Source organism: Dermacentor variabilis, chromosome 11, assembly GCF_050947875.1.
Source record: "Dermacentor variabilis isolate Ectoservices chromosome 11, ASM5094787v1, whole genome shotgun sequence".
Lineage (NCBI taxonomy): Eukaryota > Metazoa > Arthropoda > Arachnida > Ixodida > Ixodidae > Dermacentor > Dermacentor variabilis.
The window spans coordinates 83,315,382-83,325,630 of record NC_134578.1 but is presented as its reverse complement, the minus strand read 5'-3'; the positions used below and the strand labels follow the sequence as shown (position 1 = coordinate 83,325,630).

At 44.4% G+C, this 10,249-nt stretch overlaps 1 protein-coding gene across 2 annotated transcripts in view; it reads left to right on the top strand.

The window, feature by feature from the left end:
• Positions 1–10,249, top strand: part of nSMase (neutral sphingomyelinase) — a 37,922-nt gene continuing 27,673 nt past the window's right edge. The window contains exons 1-4 of one of the 2 annotated variants that reach the window (XM_075674374.1): positions 1–268; positions 351–396; positions 4,637–4,733; positions 6,661–6,737. In XM_075674374.1, the coding sequence (XP_075530489.1) occupies positions 353–396; positions 4,637–4,733; positions 6,661–6,737 (218 nt within the window). In that variant the 5' untranslated portion in view covers positions 1–268; positions 351–352. Of the gene's footprint in view, positions 397–4,636; positions 4,734–6,660; positions 6,738–10,249 lie in introns of both variants that reach the window. The other variant, XM_075674373.1, reaches the window with a different exon arrangement.

Below are 10,249 nucleotides of genomic sequence, written 5' to 3'. Positions count from 1 at the left end.
CCTTTTCCTGCAAGAAGCCTCCTTCGAGTCTCGTGCTGCTGCTGCTGCTGCGTCGACAACACGTTAAAGTGTTACGACCAATGCCGTGAAACGTCAACAAACACAGTGTGACCCGCGCTGATGGCAACGGAAGCACGGATTTTGCCAGCCGTGATTCCGCGATCCGCATGACTGCGGAAGCGATCACCAGGAGTTCCGCGATCGCACAGCTGGCGTCGTCGTCTGCTTCTCCTCTGGCTTATCGCCCGCCGCTTGGTGTTTGATTCGTGTAAGCGCCTCGCTTTATTTTCCAGCTCGAAGCGCGCTGTTGCGGCTTCATGACCAATCCTCTTGTGAAACGCATCTCGCAGGAATGAAGATGGAAGTCGAAGTGCGTGTGATGACTCTCAACTGCTGGTAAGTTGCTTTTTATCCGTGTTGTAAAGCCCTGCCGTCACGTCTGCTTCCGTAGAGTTAGGCCTAATAAACGCATCGCTCTGTAAGCTGAAAAGAATAGAATTGCGTCGTGACGCGTCTCTTGCTCTTCTTCCGCCGTGCTGTGAGATATCTTTCTGCAGCTATTTTTCGCTGTTGGGAAGGAACCGGACGCGTAGCAGTTGTAATCGCTGTAGTGGAGGCAGTCGCGTGATCTCGTTGAATGAATGGCTCTCGTAGCTTCTCGATCCCGTCAGTTCGAAACCTGTAAAAAAAAATATTTATGCGATCATCTGTCGCGCTAAATGCCGTGTTTTCCGCGGCATTTCTTCGTGTTGTCCATGTAGTAATTAATAAAAGGTGCCGCAGGACGTTAAAACACGCGCGCGCCACATGACTGATCATTTGCAAACAAATCTCGCCTAGTATGACTAATGACTTGGCTATAGCGTGTGGATGCGCCCCTTATAGGCACGTTGTCGTTTGTGATTTTGTGATCAGCAGCTGATAACGTGTGACTCGGCCCTTGTAGAAGTGTATATTTGCCGCAATATAATAAAGCGCTGGCTTATTTTGACAGTAGCGCATGTACTTGCCGGACTTTAATTCTGTATCTGCATGTAAGCCATCGTTTACACAAAAAAATCTCTGGAAACAGACACAAAAAGAAACAAACCCGGCTGCGCCGAATCATTGTACCGCTGTATCGCTCGCGGAAGGGAAAGTGAACGGCCGCGTCGGATCAAGAAAACGAAAGAGGCGGAGCGCTTCCTCATTGCAACGCCGGGCCGACTTTCTTTCGCTGCCGGCATCGATTTTCTTCTCCTTTTCTTTCTTTTCCGTTTCCTTTCTCGTTTGTTTGGCGCGCGGTGTGCGCGCCTGGCACACATATCCAGTCAACGCAGTGTACCATTCTCTGGCGGTCTTTCGGCGTTAGCCGCTTTTTTTCTGGGTCAGCTGAGGCGCGCGACTTGCTATATATAGGTTCTTTATTGTATGCGCGTATACTTCAGTTGACATTGCTTTGCGTATTTGCTGTGGTTGTCGCACGCCGATGAAGGGTTTGGGTCTTCCAGAAGAGGGGACGGAAATTCCAAGGGCCCACGCGTGCAAGCTTGCTCGTACGGCGGAAATTGTACGCGCACGCTTCAAGAAGAGGTTGTTTATGGCAGTGGGTCAATGACCCCCCAAGAGTTTGACTTATGAACACGTTGTTCTCCGCTTGTGGAAGCTGTTTGCATTCGTTATGTAGATGCATGTGTGTCATACGTACGTGCATGATTGGTATTACCTTTGTGAAGCACGTAGGGATGTAGAAGAGGCACTATGTGGTGGCAGAGTGACTAGCTGCCGGCTTTATATAGTAGCAGTATTTTTGTCCCGGCTTGCTCTTGTGGGTTTGGTGTTGAGTCATCGTGGCAGAGACAATTACACCGTGCCTCTTGGCTGTGGTACTGACTTGATTGCTTGATGGAAGTCACTGTCATGTTTATTTGTGCCTGTGGTCAGTCACCCAGAGCGGCTTTGCCTCAAGACAAGCCCGTCTGTAGTTGTGAGAGCTGGTTGTTTGCACATAAACCACTCTCCCCGAATCATCTTCCGCTCTTCGGCATATGCTACTTCTGGTAGCGACAACAAAAAGCTTGCCATGCTTGTCTTCAGGCAACCTCATACTGGCATGTTCACTGTGCAGATTGTCATGTGCAACCTCATCTTATGATCCTTGCGAGTAGAACGTCTTGTCAATGGGTTTGTGTTTGTTTGTCCCATTTGTCTGCGCTGAAGCATGGGCTATTATATAAATTATAATAGTCCCGAGATATTGCACATGTGGAGTTTGTTCCTGATTGCTTCAACTTTGGACTGATTGAGAATTATCGTAAGAGCTGTAAGTGGGATTGTTTTGAGGTAGTGAATATTGCAGCATGTAGTGTCTATCTGTAAGGATGCCGAATCGCTTCACATATTGTAGATGTTGTCCATGCCAACCTCTCAGTTAAAACATGGTATTGATTTAGGCAAGCTGAAATGACAAATCCACCACAGGCAACCAGTGCAAATATGGCTTAAGGAGTCAAGAGTCATAGTTATTGTCAAAAAAAGTAATAACTGTAAATACATATATGTAGATTTCCATAACTCATGTAGTTGCATGAGTTATAATAGGTGATCGGATAGTAAGCATCAGTAATAAACATGCAAACTGTGAATTCACAGTAGCAATAAGGTTTAAAAAAGTAGTTTCTGCAGACGTTGAGTTACCATGAACATATGGCAATCAAATATTTTACAAGTAGCTTACCGGAAGGGGGATATATTACAAAGTAGACTGAAAAGGTGATTTAAGCACAGCACTGTCTTTTGACTGATACTTACTTAAATCAAGCATTACACATATGCATATGTTGCATGCACGAAAGGGTAAAATTAACGGGGCATCAAAGAAATGAAAACAAAGAGCACAAAAAATGTTTGCAGCAGCATATGTAGAGGGTATCTATGGCACAGAGCCACCTATTGTACCTTTGTTATCGTCAAAGGAATTCATGCCCCTTGTCAGTAAAGTTTCCTGATGCCATGCACCCGGCTGCACTATCTCTCTCCACTGCCTTGATAATTTCGTAAGTAGCTTGATCTGCACTCCGCACTAAAACAATTCCTGTAACAACGGTTTGCACCTGTAGTCACACGTGTAAACGCCTAGGTGGCCACACACAAAGCTGCAAACATGCATCATTGGATGTGTGAATGCCTAGGCAACCGGCTACAGAGCTGTAGACATATTGCTTGATCACTGATTGCGTACGTAGGTTGCTGTTTCAGGAATCTATTGTTTTGGTGACAAATGCCACTCAAACTATGTGTGAAATTATTCAAGGCAGCAGAGATAGTGTGGCTGGGCGAGTTGTGGTTAAGCCCAGGCACACCTTCAGTGAATCTCACGGACAGGGAGCTTGCATTCTTTTTTTTTTTAATAAGTTGCAAAGGCATGATAGGATTACTGCAGAACCGAGTTGCTGTATTCAGTGTCCCAGTGCTTCGAGTTGTCGGTTACTTTGGCCTCACTGTGCGATCTTCTTGCCTCCTGGTTTCCCAGATTGTAGGGTTGACCACACAGGAAAGGCTTTGGTCTCATGGTTAATCATTGGACTAGTGTGAAGTTTCTTCAACTGTGAAACTTTCTTTTTGAGAAAACTGTAGGGGGGGTTCCATTGTAGCTCAGTGCTACTTTCTGGTGGGTGACACTTATTCCCTTCCCGATTGTTGGAGTGCACAGTCTAAATTTACAGGCCAGACAAAGAAGCGGCAGCATGACATATGGCTGACTAGCAACTGCAATTGTCACTGAAACCCTTAAGTGCCATGGGAAATGTAAAAAAATTGGGGGAAAGTGCAGATTTCATTAGAACGCATAATTATTTTACTATGTTTTTCTTTAAAAAGTCATACCGGCAATGCCCGTAGCACTTTTAGTGCTTTTGTTAAATAATACAGCAAGAGACACTGTATTATTTATTTGTACATCAAAATTCCAAGATAGCACAACCTTTGTCATGGCGATCTAACTCGTCATCAGCAGTTAAGGAGTTAAGGCAGAGAAAAATGTGTTGCCTCACTTATGTTCCATCTGTAAATTCAGGCTTTAAGCTTCAGTAATCACGAACCAAGCAACTCAGAAGAAAGAGTCATTGATTCTCTTTCCAATGACTTTGGCCTTTTCCAAACCCATAACAGAAAAGTGTAAAGGTTAGTTGGAAGACTGCGTTGTGTCTATGTCTCTGTTTCAGTGTGCTTTGTGTTGTGTTTGCACTGGTCTCCCTCCATAGATATTCAAATTCTTTTTTTTTTTTTCTTTTTTGTACGTGAGATACCAAATCTCTTTGACTTGCCTAGGTTATGTCCGATCACTTCGTTTATCTCTTACCAGCGAAATGAGCCAGTGTTGTTATTCGAACATTATCAGTGCACGGGGGCTTACACACCTATACCAAACATATATACCATAAATGACCAATTTCATTATAAGCTGCGCCAGTTGTCATACTGGTGCAAAAGGTCTTAAGCCAGCAGTGGTTACTGCTGTCTTTAAGGAACATCAAAGTGCCATTGCTCAGAAAAAACAGTCAGGTCATTTTTATGTAGCCCCCCCCCCCCCCCTTGTGTTTCTTTTGGTCACCTGCACCCGGTGGATTCTCCTCACTGTCGCATTTTTGCTTCGCAGGGGCATTGTTGGTATCAGCAAGCACCGCGTCGAACGCATGACAGCCATCGCAAATTACCTCGCCACGACCGAGTACGACTTCGTGTTTCTCCAAGAGGTGAGCACATGTGACTATGTGCTGCCACATTCTCCTCGCAGCAGCTACTGTCCAAGTTTAACCCTTTTCTTGGGTGCTGGGTGGTTTTCCAAAGTGCTTCGTAAATAATGTTCTTTAGTAATATATTGCCAGGCCCTAAATTCAAGTGGTGTTTGTTGGCAATACCTTGCTGGAACTTTTACAAATTCCTAAATCTGGAAATTTATATAATTTAGATTTGGGTAATTACTTCATTTAGAATAATTAATGCTCCTCAGGAAAAAGGAACTCTTCATCGCTGTTATTGTCCCTTGAATACGCCTGATAATTGACATCAACATCTTGAGTCAAAGCTCATAACTTTCTAAATTTCTGCATCGGTCGAAAAAAGAAATGTAAGGGTGCTTGCATTTTGTAACACACACTTTCAAAAAAAATCAGAATGTGAAATGGAAGCTCCCATGGGAAACTTGGATGTCATGAAATGCCCAAGACACGTTGCATATGTACTGTATTGTGTTAGCTTAGGTTTGTTTAAACCCTACATTAAAGGGCCCCTTACCAGGTTTGAGCATTGAAAACAGACAAGTGTAGCATGTAGACCATGCAGCTACAATAGCATCTGCAAGGTATCAAACACCTGCACATTGCGATAACAACTGCACTTTCAAACAGACGCCCCTGTGCCTTTTCTCTCGGGCGAACCCCGCTTCCATCCAGAGGATCAAGGTCACACACACAAATGCTTCTACATAAAACACTGCTTGCAGTGTCACCGATATTGACACGTGACCTCGGTAAATTGTCCAATGCAGAACACGCAATACTGCCACCGGGAATGCGCTGCACAGCAAAAAGAGGGAGAAGGAGAGAGTGTCTGGGTTGATAGTGAAGCTCACGTACTTGCAGCATGGCAATGCCATATTTCAATGTCTCCTGCATCCTCTAACAGTAAACCAATTTAAAAAATTCTTCTTGTAAGGCACTCCCAAGACAGCACCCTACAACATCTAGTGTACAACCAAAACTTGCAATCGGGCCCGGGTGAGGGGTCCTTTAAGCAACGATAGATTGATGTGGCATCCAAGATTGTACAACTTTTCACAACTTGCTGTTGTCATGTCGTCTTTCTGGCTTAGGCGGCTTGTTTGATTCACATATGAAGGCTTTGATTATTCATTAAGTGACCAGGTGTTGTTACAGCAGAGACTGTTTTACGTCCTCATTGCTGCCCTGTTGGTTTTCTGGCCTACATGCGCTTCCATTTCCCATTTTTCACAACTACCCATTCAATTTCTCACTGTTATAAATCGTTTACCTTCACTATAGCAAAATGTTACCAATTACATAATATCTGTTAGTTGAAGGGACGTTGAAGGGACTTCCAATTATTCTCACTTAATCATTGTTACTGAGAGCAGAGGCCAGTATAGTTATAGACACAAAAGCAGAGCTCTCAACACACATTTCAACCTAAAATTCGTCTGCTTTGAAACATTTCAAAACCATGCCTAAGCTGCGTGGAACTCTCCTTGCTCGACACACTCCAGCACTCAACTGTACCGCAAGGGCGTCGCCATTGCATTGTGCCCACAGTTCTTTCACTCTCACGAGGAAAACATCGCAAACCAGAGAATACCTGTAGAAATTTCTTTTCGCTTGCATGCGAAAAAACGAAGCAGTATGCAAACTTTGCACATTTTGATTGCAAAGGCTGCCCTTTACTTTGTCACCTGTCAGTGTTTCCAGAGTGCTGTACAATTCAGCTGCGTTATAAAACATTCAATTATAAATTTTCTACAACACCCATAACGTGGCCAAAGTTCGCCAGCTTGCTATGGGGCACGTATGGTTTAACATGCAGCCCATAATTCAAGTGTCGTGGCCCCTTAGAGAGGGCCGACTCGCTCACATCACGCAGTGAGGTCATCTGAAATCTTTTCCGCAGATCTGGAGCCAGGAAGACTTCAAGCGCATCCGCAGGAAGGCCAAGCACAACCTGCCTTATGGTCACTACTTCTTCAGGTGGGTGCTTTGCATGAACGCACCTAAAACCTACAGTGCGAAACCTACAGTACCATGCGATTTTCTTGCACTGATGCACCTATGTGCACTTTAGTATTCCACTTCACTAAACAAAAAATGGCAGATCGCACACATATGTGGGAATCGGGGATAAGTGGAGGTTTCTTTGATGTTTACTGAAATGTCTTCACTTCTCTGTAGCTCAGTGTTCCTCATTCAGTGCACACGCTGGACCCCTTCACTACTTTCTCCCCCACTCGGCTGCTCCTGATCCCGACTTCCCCACTTCCCTGCAGCCGAGTTCCTCAGTTTACTGTTGCGAGCTTCTTCAGTTCATGTCTCTCGTTCTGCTTGTCTACTCGGGCACCCACACAGTGGCATATACACATTCCGGGAGAGTAACGAAGAATACATCATCAGGCAGAGTGATCATGTCATCGTATACCTTTGGCTGCATACCGTGGCACATCAGCAAGGCGGCCTCGGTGGTTTCTGCATTACTTCAAAATCCTACTGGAGAATAGTGATTACTAGCAAGTTCCTCCCTGTCACAGTGCCTTCAAGCAGTGGGACGCTTTTCCCTTGATTTCATTGTGACAAGTCCTCATCTCGAAGAATTGCCTCTAGCGACATGCCTTGTCGGACTACAGTCAAAGACGGCGTCTTCGGTTTGTTGTGCACATTTCGGGCGTCCACTTTTGTCTTCTTTTTGTGTTAAATAGCAACTTGGTCCTGGGCAACTTCTTTGATTTGTCACTCGGGGTAATCGAGCTAATTGACATATGCTGCCTCATGACATCAAGGCTGCCAAAGTTGAGAACCTCCCTATGCAATGAGTGAGAAGAGTAACAGCAGCCCCTAATTCTTTCCACCGATTTCGCTCATCAGTTTATGTGGCTATTTACATTTAGGTGTTGTGTCTATATACATCTTGCTAGCATTCATTCTTTTCTGTATATGAATGTTGTGAGGTGGAAACGGGCATGAATATTGTTCACGGATGACAGCAGCAAGAACAACACAGATTGTTGAGATTGAGTCTTTAAGAATGTGGCATTGCAAGCACTAGCGGAAGATACACAACTTCATCATTGTCCCCTGTTGTTTACTTACTTGTGATGTTCACTGTCACAATATTGTTTTATTTGCCTTTTTAATCGGTAACATACATGCATACATACACAAATACATACACACATACACATACATACATACATACATACATACATACATACATACATACATACATACATACATACATACATACACATGCACACACGCAGTCAAACTTACTCATAACAATACTGGTTTTAATAATATATCGGATATAACAACGAGCAGCTGATGCACCCTAAACTTTTTTACATTTTCTATGGTGAAATAAATCACTTGCTACAGTGCTCCCATGCCACCTTGTCAGTTGCAACAAATAAATCTAGCTTGGGCGTGTGCGACAAAAGGAGAAGGAACGCGAAATTTGTGGCAAAAAGAAATTACTGAGCCACCACACTCATTTTTGTGCCGCACTCCCCGTTTGGCATGCCTGCGTCGCATCGCAAGCTTTGCTCACCCCTCTTCAGTTCCCCTTCCACCCCTCCAACATCGACACAGTGGACTTGCCTATCAGAGGGGTGGTGGAAGGGAGATGGGAGAGAAGCCTGTGAGGCCGGCAAGCAGCGCATGGGACAATGCAAGAAAGGCGTGCCATGTGCATTGTGCAGCAGAAACCCAGATGTGGCAAAGGTGTGGGGCTTGCAGGCAGGTGTGGCAGCTCACTTTTCTTTTGTTTTGTGTGCAGACACCCCATAGGCAGATTTAGTTGTTATAACCAATAGCGTGGCATGGGAACATGGTAGTAAGTTGTTTATTTTATCATAGAACGCATAGAAATGTTGATGATACGTAGCTGCTCATTGTTACGTCGAAGTATTGTGAAAACCGGTAATGTTAATAGTGGATTCAATTCTCTCTCTCTCTCCCTCTATATGTGTGTGTGTGTGTGTGTGTGTGTGTGTGTGTGTGTGTGTGTGTGTGTGTGTGTGTGTGTGTGTGTGTGTGTGTGTGTGTGTGTGTGTGTGTGTGTGTGTGTGTGTGTGTTTCACAATTTTTGCCCACAATTTAAGGCCTTAGTTGTTAGTCAGCACTCGTCTTGCATCCAGCCCATTAGAATGACTTATTGGCTATGGCTTTCCACCACTGCGCACGACGTCCTGGGTTTGAATCTCAAACGGTATTCACGTTGAATACAGCTCCAACTTTAGTACCAACATGACTTCTCTGGCTAGCTTGTTGCTCACTAATTCCTTAGGTCATGGTTTGTGGGCATCTGAAGTTCTCTTCGTAACAAAAGAAAATGACACCACCATAGTGAAAACACACAAAAAGTGTCATTTACTGCTGCTTTTATACACAATGCCATCTACATGAAACAGTATATACAAGGAACAGTTCCTCGATGGTGGCGCGCTGAGCAATCAAGAACGTTCAACTCGTGAGGCGAGGTTACTGAGTGAATGTTCACCCATGACCAATACCCGACGCCCGAGTCATTCATGGGTGAAATCCTACAAACTGGAAGCACACTTGAGCGATCATGTTTGCTCATGCCTGTGCAGCGCTTTGAAGCTGACCAGGCAGCCTTTCGTGAGGCGGCCCCGTGAAGTGCACTGACAAGCCTAGAGTCGCTCCACGTGTGATGCCATCTTGAAATTATGGAAAACGAAGCGAGTTCTTTTTGCACCTAAGTTATCCACGCCATCAGGGGGCACTCGCATCGAAACGCTCACGCCATCTCTCATCGTAGCTTCCTAACTGCAACACTGACTTCATCTGCAGCGTGCGTGTTGTGCGGGTAAGCCGGATGGCCAGGAGGCATCATGCGGGGAGAAACGAGTGTCTGAGGATGTGAGACAGGTCGAGTGTCACCGCAAGTTCCAGACATAGTTTTCAAGAAAAATTTTAAATAATCGGGTGACAAGGGTTCATGAAATGAAAACAAAGCATGATTGAGACAACCAACGAAAAATTAATGAACCAGAAGTCAACAAATTCCTGGCGGTGCAAAACCAAGGTAAAAACCAATAACATAGGAATTGAAGGTGGTTGCACTTATACAAAACGAGCAGTGTGTAAGCTAAGGCCTTGTCACAAAATAGAAAACGGTGGTCAAACATTGTGTGTACATTTGTTTGTCAGTATATTTAGGTTTTACTTAGGCTATCATCAGGTTTAGTTTGACACTAACATTGCACATTTTCGGGACCCTCGGTTAACCCCCTTTCTTCTCGTTTATTGCACATTTTGTGTGATTTAATGTGAAGCTAGTGTTTATGGTAATCCTTGCTTGAAGCTCTTGGTAACGTATGCGGTATGGTTGCTTATATAGTCACTGACAGTAGTGCTGTAGTTGAGTTCAGTTGCTTATTCATTGTTTCACATAATGCGCTGTTTTGTATCACAGAAACAATACAGCAAGTGAGGTCACTTCGCATAACTAGTGTATGTTTCATTGT